Raw genomic sequence first — 18129 nt, 5'->3', positions numbered from 1 at the left:
ACTACGGAGATGGACAAAATTAATGTTTAAATAAATTTAAAATAAAATAAATATTACTGTTTGAAAAAAAAATTAATGACAACCCTCATTTGCGCTGATCGTCCTAAAATTTTAATCTCAATTTTGGTAACATTTTTTTTTTAATTTTAAGGGCTGCTTTAGATTGGGGAGGGTTTACAATCGTCGTATCTCGCTAACAAGCATAAAAAGAGTCATTTCCTGGGCCGGAAATGGCAGACATGTTGGAAACAATTATAAAAATCTCATATCTCCCGCCGGCGCGAGATGGCGCCCACTGTGTTTCCGGCTGTCATTCGGACTAGAGAAAATCTCCATTTTGAAAATTAAATCAGAAAAATACCGCCCTAAACACTCTCCTTCACAAATCTGGGTTTCTCAAACAACTCCTATTTGTAAATAATCCAGATTTGGACACATTCAAAATTTTGCACAGAATATACTTACCACAGGTGTGATGCGTCACGTGCTTTTATCATTTTGATAGTTGTGTCGGTTGTGGTCCCGTGGTTAGTGTCGCGGACTCTGAAGTCAGAGTTTCTCGGTTCGAACCCACTCCACCACAATTTGATACATATTTCTAATAATGAGCCGCTTAGGCTCACAGAAATAGTATGAAATTGAAATATTTGTGTAAATAATAAAAACACAAACATTTATCTTAAAAAAAAGGTTTCTAAAGAACTACTAAACTTCTAAATAAACCCAGATTTGTGAACAAGAATTTGGACACACCAATAATGCTGTGGTAAAAATAACCGGTGCTAAAATATAAGCTTGATTAAAATGAAAAACCATGTTTTCAGGCATCTCTTAGTATGTGAAATAATTCGAGAATCATCTTGCATATCAACTATAGATGCTTTCAAGAACTCACACATGAAAGAACTTACAAATTTTATGACAAAATTTTGAGTGTATCCAAATACTTGTTCACAAAATCTGGATTATATCCAATTATAGGAGTTATTATCATATTATTTTTTGACATCTCATCAAAGATGAAGAAGAATATGGAAGTCTGGGCATTTACGGGGCTGACGACCGTCATAGTAATATATCAATAGATGTCTCTAGTGAAGTTCTAGTGAATCAAGAATAATGTTTCAAAATTGGTTCATATATATAGAACTTCCAAGAATTTGAGTAGTGTGGTTGTCAATAATGGGTAGAATTGGTGAATGCTACACGTGTGTAAATTGATCACTTAAACCAGCTTATGACGGTCGTCAGCCCCGTAAATGCCCAGATTTCCATATTCTTCTTCATCTTTGATGAGATGTCAAAAAATTAATTTTATCATATGATACCCTAGGCAACTAGAAACTGCTGAAATGCGAATGCTTAGGTGTTCAGCTGAAGTGTCCCTTAGAGACAAAATAAAGAGTTCACGCATCCGTGGAAGCCTGGCTGTAACAGGCATCAATAGTAAGGTAGAGGAAAGGCAATTGGGATGGTATGGGCACATAGGACGCAGAGAACCTGAACATATTGTCAACTAGGCGATCGCCATGGATCTTCCTCGAAAGACATCTAGAGGAAGACCAAAGACTTCATGGATGCTGCAGAAAGATAACATGATACGAAGGCATGGCCTAGGTGACGTTGTCCATGATAGAATGATACGTCCTTGGAGAATAATATGAGTATAATTGGAGATAATCCTGATTTGTGAACAAGTATTTGGACACACTCAATTTCAATTTCAATTTCAATTCAATTTATTCAATAAAAAATATATATATATATATACATAACAAACAATATTCAAGGCGTATATATTAAAAGTAAGCAAGAAGACTTACAGGTGTAGAAGAATCCCGCTTCGGAAAACTCCTTCGGACACATGGAACAGATCAATATCCAATGTGATATTGTTCAACATAGCGGTACCTCTGCCTACAGGCATAACCATCGGCAGGTTGGTCCTGTGTATAGGAATGGGAAATGAAACACACTCAAAATGTTGCCCTAAAAATAATATTTTATTCATTGTTCCGGCATTCACTTTGTGATAAGATATGAAAAATTGTAAAAAAACACTATATGTTTATATTTAGACCTGAGGATGAGGAGAGCTGACTCCAACAGTCTACAATGACGATAAGTTGAGATGAAATCAGGAAGAAGAAGAAGAAGGTAAAATGAAATCTTTATATGTTTGATATACATCTCTTATATACTCTCTTCATCTCATCTCCTTTATACTCTTTATAACTCCTTGGTGCGAAGTAGACTCGAGAGTGGCTCGATGTTTTGGGGGCCACACGAGCTTAAGTACTCTCTTATGGTAGAGAAAGTCCAAAAGAAGTTTCTGAGGTATCTCTACATGAGAGAGTACGGCTATTCCATGGCTCTACCCGACCCAGTTTCTCCAGGATATGCTCGGCTACAATAGTTTAGAGACTAGAAGGAATGTGTATTTGATTACGCATTTTTATCGATTGTTGCGCGGTATGATCGATAATCCTGAAATTATCCGGAGCATTGGTCTGTATGTTCCCGATAGTTACCTAAGACAGCGTCGGCATAGATTGTTTCACATTACTATACACAGGACCAACCTGCCGATGGTTATGCCTGTAGGAAGAGCTACCGCTATGTTGAACAATATCACATTAGATATTGATCTGTTCCATGTGTCCGAAGGAGTTTTCCGAAGCGGGATTCTTCTACACCTTTAAGTCTTCTTGCTTACTTTTAATATATACGCCTTGAATATTGTTTGTTATGTTTATATATATATTTTTTTAATAAATTTAAATTTAAATTTAAATACATATACCATTAATTTGGGTCATTCTCTTAAAATATCATCCCTTAAAAACAGCCCTCGTGTTTTGATTCTAAAATGGGCACTTACCAGGCCCAAGTGATCATATCTAAAAAGCTTTTAAGGGCTAACTAACGACCTATCCAAATATTAACACCTGTACCTTAACCCTTTCCTGACCCCCGAAGGTTTTATCGTGAACATAAGGGGTGCGCGTGTTGCGTAGATATGTAACCCTTTAACGCGTATTTATTAATATTTTGCCCCAAATAAAGTACACAGGCTAGCTTTAATCGATATTTTCAATGATCAATTCAACCCTCTCGCTACTAGAAATGTTTACATTTGAATCAGAAATATGTTTGTGTTTATTCCATACCCTAAAAATAAATTAACTGGTCAAATTATAAGCTAAAATATATTTTTTTAAAGGTTATTTTCTCATGTATGTGATTATAATCCAGGATTCGGACCTCACATAAAAGAGTTTCTGCTTAATAAAAAGATTTTTATCATCTCACCAATAGATGTCTCTAGTGAAGTTCTAGTGATTCAAGAATAATGTTTCAATATATAACAACATATATATATATATATATATATATATATATATATATATATATATATATATATAAATATATATATATATATATATATATACATATACATATATATATATATATATATATATATATATATATATATATATATATATATATATATATATATATAAATATATATATATATATATATATATATATATATATATATATATATATATATATATATATATATATATATATATATATATATATATATATATATTTATATATATATATATATATATATATATATATATATATATATATATATATATATATATATATATATATATATATATATATATATATATATATATATATATATACACAAATATTAAACTTTCGTACTATTTCTGTGAGCCTAAGCGGCTCATTATTAGAAATAAGTATCAAATTGTGGAAGAGTGGGTTCGAACCGAGAAATTCTGACTTGAGAGTCCACGACACTAACCACGGGACCACAACCCGACACACAATGATTTCGTTATGTCGTTTTTAAATGGTCAAATTACTCTAAATTGTGAAGTGCCCTTGAGGTATTTACCATAAAAACAGCCCTATATAAATTGACCGATAAATAAATAATTGAAATACCACCAATTTCATTTTTTTACTTAGACTCAGAAAAAAAAAACAAAAATCACGTGCTCTTGATGTGATGACCGCAGCATTCATTCTTGAGTAAAAAAAATGGTGGCGTAAAATAATTAGTTTTTTTTTTTAAATGAAAATGAGACCTCATAAAAATGTGTCCCAGCGTTTAAATGGGCTCTCAACATAAGAGGAAATGTCTTGAAAACTGGGCGATAATTGCCTTGTTTAATTAAAAATCCCCCCTGGCCATATTCGCCGGTCTTCCTCTGCATCACAAAGGCCGCACGATGAAGCAACTAGTACGCAGAGAGGGGATTCTGGGATGGGTAATTCCTTTCTCTCGACGCGTTCGGAACACAACCGAGACTAAATTATTTTGAGAAATAAAAAGACTTTGTATTTTGACCCCCTCACATTTTTATTAACCAACTAGTTTCGGCAACAACCTGTTGTCCTCTTCAGGGTTTAATTTATGACTTAAAGTCAAAGTGGTTTATATTCGCACTTTAAATCTATTTTTATTTCTGGTATCTATTGTATTCTTGCCACTAGCCTTTATTATAACCTAAAATAAAATGTATACCCATACACAGGCCATGCCTTTGTGGGGTCTTTTATAGTATTAATATATTTTTTTGTACTTGTATTATAATATATTGTGAAGTCCAAAAGAATTTAAAATAAATAAAAAAAACATTTAAAGCATTTACTTTGTGGTTAGTCATTTTTATTTATTTGCTATGGGTAGTGACGTGTAGTATTGTTTGCATGCTTTTGTAGTGAATTTCCTGACAAAGAGATGGTTACGTCTCGAAACCGGTAGACAAAAACTTCTCGCTGAGTGGTTTAAATATTATTACTAAAAAAATTGTAAATAACTAACTAACTAACCATCACACAGCTTCCCCGCAAGGGTAGACAAAGAGAATAGAACGCAACACCACTCTGTCTTTGCAAACATTCTTCACCTCTTTCACGTTCATGCATCTCGTCATACATACCCGCCGATTGTTACGACTCCTAACCTGACCACTTTCAAGTATTTGGCATACCTGATCGTGCCATGTTTTTCAAAAAAAAAATATATATAAGTAATTTTATGTTTTTTTGATAACAGGATTGAAAATAAAACATTTTAATATTAAACGATTTGAAGTGCTTAAAAAATACAACGAATTATATACAAAGAAATCGCTGAAGGTTTGTGATAAAAAATGTATGTACCAGATGTTTAAATAAACACAGATTAATAAAATTTTTAAACATTTTTGAATTCACAACATTTTGAGTGTGTCCTAATAGTTATTCACCCACCCTGTAAATACTTAGACTTCTACATATATTATTATTCATCTATATTGAGATGTAAAAAAATGTTCTGAATTGGTTTACGGGATCTTTGGGGATAACTTTAAGGTCTTGGACAGGTATATCGAAAGGCATTACAGTGGGGAGATAAATGTTTTGTCTACTCTGTGCATTGTTTGAAGAAATCATTTATTAAAATTAAAATAAGAGAAATACAAAAAAAAAACAAATTAATAATTGTCTATTGAATTGAATTTTTTCGCCCACTTTTCTTTGGCTTTTAAATTTTCCACAACATTTAATTTAAAAATCAAATCTAAGTGCTTACTTCATTTGCTGTGGTACCTATGTAAGAATTTATTTGAACTGTTTTAATATTTTTTTTCTTTCATTAATTGATTTGGAAATCACTTTTTGGTCCTAAATCCTAAAACTTACTAACTAACTAACCATCACCATTTCCTCGCATGGGTAGGAAGAAAGAATAGAACGCCACACCAATCAGTCTTTGCAAACAATCTTTGCCTCTTCCACATTCTTGCATCCTCCTGCACTGACCACGCTCAAGTATTTGAAATACTTGATCATGCCAAAATTTCCTCTGTCTTCCTTTGCTGCTATTCCCAATTAAATTCGCATCATATGTTTCTTGATTTTATCGACAATGGTTATCTCAGCCTTTCATGCTCTTCTTATATAACCTTAATATATGTAAGTGAAGCATGGAGTTGGCAAAAGAAGGATGAAAGTTGACTGAATGCAGTAGGAACGCGATCTCTGAGTGAGATCAGTAAAACCATGTATGATAGATGTTAATATAACGAATGATGATATAAGGAAATAATGCAAGGCTGAGATACACACACTATCCATCAAATTAAGAAAGATGAGTTGTTTTGGATATATGGAATGCAGAAAACGTAAAAACAACTATATAAGGTGATTGCAGTTGGAAATAAGAGCAGAACTGAATGCAGTTAATATATAGATATACATATATATATATATATATATATATATATATATATATATATATATATATATATATATATATATATATATATATATATATGTCCGCCTCCGTAGTGTAATGGTCAGCGTGCTAGGCTTCCGTTCTGGAGGTCCCGGGTTCGATTCCCAGGGGGGTTAAAAAAAATATGAGTGATTTTTTCACTTTAATATTTATTCAATATTACCCTGGACTGGTACCTGAAGCGGAGGGCTGATCACCTTTCTTCCATGTGTAAACGATCAAGATAACACTGCGTTTATACGACGCAGTGCCCTATGCACCATTGGGGTGCGGGAAAGGTTTTTTAAAAAAAAATATATGTTTATATATATATAAATATATATATATATATATATATATATATATATATATATATATATATACATATATATATATATATATATATATATATATATATATATATATATATATATATATATATATATATATATATATATATATATATATATATATATATATATGTGCGTGTGTGTATATACCATTCAATCTTCACATTAGTTTCTAAAAGCCAAAACAATGAGAAACAATTTATACAAATTTCATTCTTTGTATTGTATAACATAGACTCAGTAGTAAAAATCATTGTTCGATTTTAACATTTAATATATACATTTAATATGTATATATGTATAAAAGTATATATATTTTTATAAACATATTGAGAATCGATTCTTAATCGAAGTCGAGGGGTAAGTTCGACATTTTCCAGCCAAACTATTTATAAAGAAAAATGTCAAACCCACTTGTCGGCAGTTTAATACGTTTATTTTCTTTTGCAACCGAAATCCTACGCCATTAGATGTGAAGCCAAGCGAAGGTTGACAAATCGCGGATTCGTGAACCGCTATTTTTTTCAATGTAACGCTCTTTGTTCCTGCAAAGTTAAAATTACGCATATGCGCGTAAAAAGGGCGTTTTAAACACGCCGCGGAAATGTCATATAAAGTTGTGGAAACGACCTTTTTACGCGGGTATGCTAGGTCATTTTCCGCTCGGTTCTGAATTGGATGCAGTTAAACGGAAAGCGGCCAAGTGAAGAATATTCATTTTTAATTTAAGTTTTATTTAGTGGGTAAATACCATTATTTCTTCAAATGTATTGTGAAATGTGTTTCTATACATTTCACATCATTTTCAGCGTATTGAAGCGCAGAGCTGATCACATTTCATTCATGTGTTAACGATCAAGATGACACTGCGTTTATATGATGCAGTGCCCTACGCACCATTTGGTATGGATAAGGGTTAGAAGTAAAGAATAAATTTTAATTTCGTTTTACTTTGTGAATACCACTTTTCAAAGTAAATTCAGTGGTATTTACCAAGTAAAAGTTAAATTGATAGTAAAAATAAAACACTTGTGTAAGACAACTTTTTTGAGTTTGTAAATGTAAGCACGACTAGTTTTTAGAACTCCAGATGTTATCATCAATAAGTAAAAACATAAACTAATTGAATTTTTACTTGTTGATAAGAATAACATATCGTAGTCATACAGGAGAAAGTAACCAAGTGCATTTTTTACGAAAAGGTAATCATTGACTATTTGATATCTTACTAGCTTAATATTGCCCTGAAAAAATCCCAAAGCGATTTCAAACTTGAAAGTATAATATATTGACTTGTTAAAAATGACTAACTGCATTGATGTTTATTTTCTTGCCAAACAAAAGTGACTTAAATGGACTACCTGAAAATTTTACGTTGTGTTAGTTGGTCACTTTCTTCTGTACGACTACGATATGTAGTTCTCGAAATTCGAGAACTACAGATGTAAATAATAATGCAAACACAACTATTTAGTTGTAGTTGCATTATTGAACTAAAAAATGTAAAAAGTGTTTTATTTTTTATACTTTATTTTATTCATAATGGTTTTTGTTATGTACTAAGGCAGTGAAAGATAATCGGTAATTCACTAGTACTTTGGTTTATTAAAAATAAGTATTGCTAGGTAGGTACCTCTAAGTGAGTGACTGGTTTCTAGGAAAGAATAGTCTACAATGTAGCTTGCCAGACTATGCGGGTATATATACAATTGCGGCTATGTTGCTGTCACCACTGTGCCCACATTCTGATGAAATAAGTATTTCTTTTATAGTCGTTTTTCGCATAACTGCTCCCAATCTCGAATCCTGACGTAAATTTCGCCACCCTAGCGAGCAAAAATGTAACTAAATTTGAATGGTCTTGTAGAAATGTCAAATCCTTAGTACCGCGCTGGATTTTTCGATCGTTATTAGTCTTCTACCCTTTTTACTTTTCTTTCAGGACTGTATATTTTTTTCCATCGAAAACGTCAAGATTTTCTGTTTTTCATTACTCTTTCTTATTTTTTTTTCTTCTCTTAGCTGTTGGGTGCAGTGTCCACCCAAGCGTTAATTCTATATTTCCCAGTTGCAGTAATCTTTTGTGGTTTATTTGTATTTCTCTTTAAAAATGCAGTATTTTGAAAAGAAAACCGTAAGAAAATTGAAAACTTGGGACCGTAGTTTCAATTTTAGTAACAAAGGCAGAAAAACAACTTCATATTTATACTGTTTTATTTCAAATCTCTTCTAAATTATGCCCTCGTATGAGGTGTTTTTTTTAGATGGGAGCTGCATTTATTATTTACCTCGCTTATTATGTACAAGGTCATTAAGTGGATTTTTGTTTCTGGTAACTTAAAAAAATGTTTAGTTTTAATCTGTGTTGGGAATAGGAGGGATAATCTAGTGTGGGCTAGTCAGGAACTTGTCAGCATTTGCTCACTCCTCAGGAGAAGGCGGACTGCTGACTGTCGTCAACAGGCATTCCGTTACGCCAAAAGAGGGTTCGATTATTGTAATGGTCTACCAAACTATTGTTTTAAGATGACTCGATTGTTATTAGATGTTATCTTATTACATAGATGACTCGACTGCAATCAGTGTTAAACGCAGCAGCGAGACTGATTTTTGGATTTTCCAAATTTATTTATTTATTTATTTTTCTTTATTTTAAATTCTTTTGCATTACACAAATTCAAAAACAAAAAATATTAATAAAAAATAAAAATGAATACAAAAAAAGATCCCATAAAGGCATGACCTGTGTGTGGGTATACAAAATAAATAGTCATAGTACAACAGGGTATAAGGGTATAATAGGTTTCTAAGTATAATTAGTTAATACAAAATACAAAAAACTTAATTTAAAATACAAAAAAAAATACTTGACTCACAGTCAGCATTTTTTTTAAATTAAAACTTAAAAAACATAAAAAAGATGACAAAGTAAAAGCTAGCGATCATGTGCTAAATGAAAAAGGAGCTTAAATCTGTCTCTTCTATAAATAATCTAAGCAAATTTTTAAATTTACACGAACTTAGGGAATTAACATCTAACAAATAGTCTTTGTGGAATAAGTTGAACAGTTTTGGAGCTATGAAAAATGAATGTCTTTGCGCAAGTCTGTCACATCACCCCACTACTCCACCATAAGATCCGTCAATACTGTCAAATACTATAACATAAATGGTGTATGCAATGCTAGTGGATTCCTTTTACATGCATGTTCTCATTTCATCGATTTGAAAGGAAATTTGGTATAGTTGATAGTGTCGCCATCAGTCTAAAATATATTGTGACGCATATATTACTTACACAAGTTGATAAGGTGATCTCTATAGCCAGCCAAATGCCAAGTCGTAAGTCTTGGGATGATCAAACGTCCATCTTCTTTTCTATACAAACAAAATATGTTTTATCTCAAATTGAGACATCTAAAACCTTTTTTTTTTAAATTGGAATCTTTGTAAAAATGTCACATTTAATGAAAATTCGTGAATACATATATATATATATATATATATATATATATATATATATATATATATATATATATATATATATATATATATATATATATATATATATATATATATATATATATATATATATATATATATATATACATACATATACATATATATATATATATATATATATATATATATATATATATATATATATATATATATATATATATATATAAATATATATAAATATAAACTTTATAAAATTAAACAACTTTGTTTTAACCACTTTTATATTATTATTACACTTTAACATACCGGTTTTTTACGGATTGTGTGGAAGATTTGGTAAGGGAATGTAATTAATTATGAGTATTTTAATGTTTCTAATGTTTAGAATTTAATAATCCCTGATGACGACAATGTTCTTGTCGAAACCTATAGGTTAAAGTGTACTTATAATTAAAAAAAAATGGTTAAAACAAAGTTGTTTTATTTTATAAAGTTTATAAAATCTGCCACAAAGTATCTGCGAAAAACATTCAAGAAAACATATAAATATCTTTGTTTTTTTAATAGTAAATAAATAAATACTATTACAAAACAGTTACATATAAAAAACAATAAAATATCTGTTGTTATTTTTGTACGTTTATTTATAATTTGGTACATATTTACAACATCAAACATTTATTATCAATTTTCAATTCAAGTTTTACTTGGTAAAAATCGCTATTTTTAAAAATCACTTATGACACGTGTTTCGATGCATTCCGCATTAAATACGGTATTTGAAAATGAATCGGAATTCATCGATGAGTCACAAAAGGTTTAAAAAATCGATTTAAAAAAGAAATAGTGGTATTTACCATATAAATCATAAATTTAAAATGAAAAGATATTACCACAAATTGACTGCCGAATCAATTAATGAAAATATATAATCTACCCTACAATTTAAAGCAACACATATATTTATATATATATATATATATATATATATATATATATATATATATATATATATATATATATATATATATATATATATATATATGTAATAAAATAACTAGGTACCTACCTATACATTTTATTAAGGACTTACAAATAGTACCTACATAAAACAGTTCTACCACCAGATGTCGCATGCGTCGCACAGAATTAAACAAAAGAGATCCGATAGAAAAAATATAATATTATTAACTGTCAGAATCAGATATATATAAAAATTATTGTAAAGATTAATTGAGAATAAGCTTTTATTGTCGTTTCTTTAATTACAAAGCAACACATTGTTTATTTTATTATTATACACCCACTTTACATATTATTTACACCCAATTTACAAAAGAATATATTACCACGTTATATATATATATATATATATATATATATATATATATATATATATATATATATATATATATATATATATATATATATATATATATATATATATATATATATTTCGAGTTTTCAAAAAACAGTGTTGAAATTATTACATTTGTCTTTTCTCAGTCAACATTCAAGATTCAATTAGTTTTCATCCTGTTTTATGTATGTTATACATTATGTTTTGTTAAATTTATACAAACAAATCATTGTAAGTATTTTAACACGGTAATGTAATCGGTGGAGATATGATTCAACTTTCATCGTCGTAGAATTGAAGTTAAACTCCTGAAAAAAAAATCACACACAATTATATGTATATAAATATACTATATTCATATAAGAAAGGAATGTAAGGCTGAACAAGAAATTATTGAAAAGATTTGGAAGAGTTTTTTTTAAAGATGAAATGGACATGTGGAGCGAATGGATGACGAGAGAATGACAAAGAAAATATATGTTGCGAATGTGAGCGGGATAACAGAACGAGGATGGCCGCAAAAGACTTGGCACGATCAGATCAATCAGAACCTAAAATCTGGTGGTATCAAAAGTTTGCGTAATTGGAGAGCATGTATGACTAGAGCATCCATGTATGGATGTGAAGGAGGCGAGGAGTGTATGTCAGGACAGAAGAGTGTGGCGTTCCATACTTTCTGCCTACCCCTGCGGAGAAACGGCGTGATGCTAGTGATAGTAGTAGTAGCAGTAGAATTCCTGTTTACTTAAAATTTATCATGGAAATGTAACGTTTTGTTGAGGACCTACTTATTATTTTTTTTTTATTTATTTAAACTTTATGTACGGAAAATAAATTAACATTGGCGGGCTTATTGCTAAAAAGCTATATCTTCCAACCAACCAAAAGCTGACTAGTGAAATTGGTGAAAACGTTTGATACCATATATAGCTGTTTGCAATCAGAGATTAGATAGTACTTTAACATTAAAAAAAAACAAATTACAAATTGATGATAATAAGGAAGGCACAGGAAAAAGGGAGTTAAGGGAAGGAGCAGTGGCGGTACTTCCCTAGAAGCCCAAAAGTCCGGCTTGCCTAACAACTCCAAATAAAAATGACTAAATCTAGACCAAATTATTAAAAATGCATAATTAATGTATGACTATTTTTAAATTATCGCGCGCTTACATGATTATTAAACACTATGCATGCCATTATATGGTGATGGTTCTTATTGGTTATGGTTAATATCTGAGGAAGATATTTTATTTCAGTGAACATTTTCTTTATTTCAAGGTGATGGCTATACCTTACAAAAGTTACATGTTAGCATATTTTTACAATGATTGCAATACATTGTTTATATTTATAATACTTTCTGGGTGCTTACTATACTGGGAATGATATGAGGTGAAGAAATTATAGGTATATCATGTATTCACGAATGTGAAAAATAATGGGCTTGTCTTACTGGTAAACCCTAGGCACGCCACTGGGAAGGAGGTAGAGGGAAAAACTAAGGGAGGATTTTATATTTACCATGACAAACTTCTTCGCATTTTTCTTTACTGATGAAATTATTAGCGTTTCCCCGGCATCCTCCATACACGAATTCGACGCAACCTTTTACTGCAGGGTCGTACATCCATCTAAAAAAGAAAATTAGAAAAAAATATATATATATTATTTTTTGACATCTCATTAAAGATGAAGAATAATAAGTCTAGATGGTTTTTAATAACAATGTGAGTGAATCAAAAAAACAAAAAAAGTCTTTTTATTTCTCAAAATAAAATATCACTATGATCCAAAAAGTTAATGCTTTTAATATTCAAAATATAAAAGCAATGAATTTTATAATTATCTTTATTTTATTATAGTTCAATCTATGTTAAGGCTTCCAATAGTATTTTTTTAATTATTACATTCCTTGGACCATATTTAGTTTCCATTATACACATAATAGCAAACTATAAATAAATTGATATTAAGTTTAAAATTTCTTTTCTAGTATTAATATTCGACTAAAGTGATGTGAATTGAATATATCACCTAATTATTATTATGAAGTGCCCAAAGCACCAATAAATCCAGAAAAGAATAACAGATATATTCATATAAACATCCCTAAGGATACTCGTTAAAATTATTTATTGATGAAATAAAATATCATGAAAATTGTATACTTTCTATTTATATATATAAATATATAAAAATAAAACCCTTATCCGCACTCCAATGATGCATAGGGCACTGCGTCATATAAACGCAGTGTTATCTTGATCGTTTACACATGAAGGAAAGGTGATCAGCCCTCCGCTTCAGGTACCAGTCCAGGGTAATAATATTGAATAAATATTATAGTGAAAAAATCACTAATATTTATTTTACCCCCCTTGGGAATCGAACCCGGGACCTCTAATTACACTACGGAGGCGGACAAAATTTACATATATATATATATATATATATATATATATATATATATATATATATATATATATATATATATATATATATATATATATATATATATATATATATATATATATATATATATATATATATATATATATATATATATATATGTATATATATATACATATATATCTATATATATATATATATATATATAAAATTTAAAAATAATTGCTTCAAATACCTTATCATCCTTGCTCTACACACTCCTGTTACTTTTGGTAACAAGCATATATCCGGAAGGGTACTGGCTTGATATCCTAGAAGAAGAAGAAGAAAACAATTATTGGAATAATAAATTCATGTATAGATCTATATATTGGGTTGATGCAAAAGTAATGACCGTTTTTTTATGATCCCAGGTAAAAAAAATTTTTTTCACAAATTATGAATAGTATCTTCTTTTTTATGATTTCATTGTATAAAGGATGCTTTCCCTCTACTTTCTATTCAGTTTTGGCCTAGCCAGAGTACAGTAGAGACCCCTTGTATTTTTTCAAAATGTCGCTCGATAAAGTGCATTTACGTCATTGTTTACTTTATGAATTCCGTAAAGACAATACCGCGAGTGTGGCAACCAAAAACATTTGTGAAGTGTTTGGAGCAGATGTCATCAAAGTTCGACAGGTACGAAGATGGTTTACAAAATTCCGATCTGGAGATTTTTCACTCATTGATAAACCACATACCGGGCGGCCATTGAAGTCTGATGACGACAAGTTAAAAGTCATAATTGACTCCAATCCACGTCTAACCATCAGGGAGATTGTGTCAATGATGGGAGTCAACCAAATAACCGTAATAAGAAATTTGAAGCGTATGGAAATGGTTTCGCGGTACGACATTTGGATACCTCATCAATTGTCGGCTGCCAATTTATTGGATCGTGTTTCAACGTGCGTTGTTTTGAGTGCGAGACAAAAACATGAACCTTTTTTGCATCGTTTGATGACGGGAGATGAGAAATGGGTCGTGTACAACAACGTGACAAGAAAAAGACATTGGGCTATTCCTGGACAAGCCCCATTAACAACTTCGAAGGCCGAAATCCATAAAAAAGGTTATACTTTGTGTTTGGTGGAATAATAACGGTATTGTGTATTTTGGACTCTTGGAACATGATAAGACAAGTACAGCAGAATGATATTGTCAGCAATTATCCAAATTGAACATGGACCTTCAAAAGGATAGACCAGATAACGCGCGACCATATGTGGCTGTGATGACCCAACACAAGCTAAATGAGTTAAATTGGGATGTTAACAAGTATCCACCGTATTTTTCAGATCTTGCTCTTTCTGAATTTCATTTATTCCGATCACTGCAAAAAAAAATTAATGATGAAAAAAATTATACAATACAGCAGGTAAAAACATCCCTTACTTAATTTTTCGCATCAAAATCCACGGGATTGTTTACTACTGGTATTAATAAGTTGATAGAAAGATGTGAGAAGGTTATAAGAACTGATAGAAATTATATAATTTATTAAATAAATAATTTACATAAAAAAAAATAAAAAAATTAAAAAATGTAAAAAACGGTCAAAACTTTTGCATCAACCCAATATAACTACCACGGAGAGATAATGAATCGCCACACCACTCTGTCTTTGCAAACATTAGTCGCCTCTTCCACATTCAAGCATCTCCTCATTCATACACACCGATTATTTCTACTCCTGACCTGTCCGCTCACCGCCAAATATTTGACATACCTGAACTGCCAAGTTTTCCTCGGTCATCCTCTGCTCTTTTTCCAAATACATTCGCCTCATAATTTTATTTTCACCTTTCTTTCTTCACTCATGCGTTCCACATGTCACATTTTATCGATAATGCTTATCGCAGCCTTACATTCTTTCATTATTTTACTATTCGAACATCCATCATACATCGTTATTCCACACATTCGTCTGAGGGATCGCATTCCGACTCCATATTCATCCTTCTTTTGCTAACTCTATGATTCACTTCCATTAGGGTTGGAACATTAGGGTTGGAACCAGGACTCGGTTGTGTACTGCCAGTTTAGCTTTCACTAAGTTTTTATTTGCTATTACTTATTTCAGTGCACCATTCACTCTGTTCCCAGCATTCGCTCTCCTTTCTACATATATCGTTATCAATCTTTCCATCCCTAGAAAACATATGTACTTCCCAAATAAACGAAATCGCCTACTTGTTCTATTATCCCCATTTACAAATATTTTACACCCAGATCTACATGAATCTCTTTAAAAAACCGTATTGGTCTTGTAATTTTTTTTTATATGAAAACTTCCACAAATTGATTGAATTTTTTTTACAAAATTTGTAAAAACTTGCAAAGTCCGCCACATCCTTCAATGTTAATATCAAAACCCGTCAGATCCTAAAGTGAGTATCAAAATCCGTTAAATCAATATTTTTTTTACCACAAAACATCGTTTTCTTAAAAAATACTGACGAATTTTCTAAAAAAACTGGATAATTCTCAATTTCATAATATTTCATTTAAAGGTGGACAAATTTTTTAAACATAAATGTTACTCAGAGAATTTTGCATTTTTTGTAAAATCGACTTACATGGATTTGGTGGATTTTGAAACTAAGCGACACAAATGACCTATTAATTATCGTAACATTTTTTGACATCTAATCGAAGATGAAGAAGAATATGAAAGTCTGGGCATTTACAAACACGTGTAACATTTACCAATTCTACCCATTATTGACAACCACACTACTCAAATTCTTGGAAGTTCTATATATATGAACCAATTTAGAAACCTTGTTCTTCAATCACTAGAACTTCACTAGAGACATCTATTGGTGAGATGAAATAAGATTTTTACTGAGCAGAAACTCTTTTATTAGTATGTGAGGTCCGAATCCTGGATTATAATCGCACACATGAGAAACGCCAGAAAACATCATTTTCATTTTTATTATTCAAGCTTATAATTTGACCAAGAAAATTATTTACCACATTTGAGTGTGTCCAAATACTTGTTCACATATCTGGATTATCTCCAATTATTGGAGTTATTTTTCTAATATACATATTAGAAAAATAATAATAATAATAAAACCCTTATCCGCACCCCAATGGAGCATAGGGCACTGCGTCATATAAACGCAGTGTTATCTTGATCGTTTTACACATGAAGGAAAGGCGATCAGCCCTCCGCTTCAGGTACCAGTCCAGGGTAATATGGAATGAATATGACAGTGAAAAAAATCACTAATATTTATTTTACCCCCCTTGGAAATCGAATCCGGGACCTCCAGAACGGTAACCGAGCATGTTGACCATTACACTACGGAGGCGGACAAAAAGAAAAATATTAGAAAAATAACTGTGTAAAATAGTTATCAAAAATAACTCTGATAATTGGAGATAATCCAGATTTGTTAACAAGTATTTGGACACACTCAAAATGTTGTATTTTATGTAATTATCCTTAAAAAAATAATAAAAAAACTTACCTTGTGGAGTTGATTCAACAGCTGTTGAAATTTGCAATAAAACTATAAAAAATACAATACAATAAAAAAATACAAATTTATGTGCCATTTTTAAAAACTAAACGCCTTTACTTTATTTAATTTAAAAACAATTTGTATTTATCGCGGATTTTCGTTGTTCTTTTATAATTTTTTTTACTATTAATGAAAGTATGGTTTTATGCTGCGTTAATGAATGGTTTAAATTCACTTCACACTTTTATAATTGTTTTACATATATATTTTTAAACATATAAACTTGTACTAGTATGTTGTATATATCGTTCGAGTACTGATCGCGAAATGAGTGATGACGACAAATTGTCTCTCTCTTATATACTATATGTAGTCGAATGGGTTTATCCGTTTTAACAAGCAGTGGCTCTCCATCAGAAAAAGAATAATTATTTTAAAAAATATATTTTGTATTTTAAATGTATTATTAACTTTGTGGTATGGTAATATAAAACTCATGTTATCATTTATCGTTCACTTTGTCTAACGCTCGGCATGCTCGGCTACCGTTCTGGAGGTCCCGGGTTCGATTCCCAGGGGGGTCTAATAAATATAAGTGATTTTTTCACTCTAATATTTATTCAATATTACACTGTACTGGTACCTGAAGTGGAGGGCTGATCACCTTTCCTTCATGTGTAATCGATCGAGATAACACTGCGTTTATATGAAGCAGTGCCCTATGCAC

General features: G+C 30.7%; 1 protein-coding gene across 1 annotated transcript; it reads right to left on the bottom strand.

Annotated features, from left to right (window-relative positions):
* Positions 1–10742: 10742 nt before the first annotated feature.
* LOC148300111 (kappaPI-actitoxin-Avd3c-like) lies at positions 10743–17735 on the bottom strand. Its single transcript, XM_088275240.1, has 4 exons — positions 17409–17735; positions 14123–14198; positions 13000–13109; positions 10743–11787 (listed from the first exon to the last, which is right to left on the bottom strand). Exons 1-4 carry the CDS (start codon positions 17494–17496, stop codon positions 11780–11782), a joined length of 282 nt encoding a protein of 93 aa, XP_088131366.1. The 5' UTR covers positions 17497–17735; the 3' UTR covers positions 10743–11779.
* Positions 17736–18129: the final 394 nt, after the last annotated feature.

This window comes from Brachycentrus maculatus, unplaced genomic scaffold (genome assembly GCF_059751285.1).
Source record: "Brachycentrus maculatus isolate JH-2025_06_01 unplaced genomic scaffold, ASM5975128v1 h1tg000826l, whole genome shotgun sequence".
In the NCBI taxonomy this organism is placed as follows: Eukaryota; Metazoa; Arthropoda; class Insecta; order Trichoptera; family Brachycentridae; genus Brachycentrus; species Brachycentrus maculatus.
The sequence above is the reverse complement of the archived record's forward strand: the minus strand, read 5'-3'. Positions and strand labels throughout refer to the sequence as shown.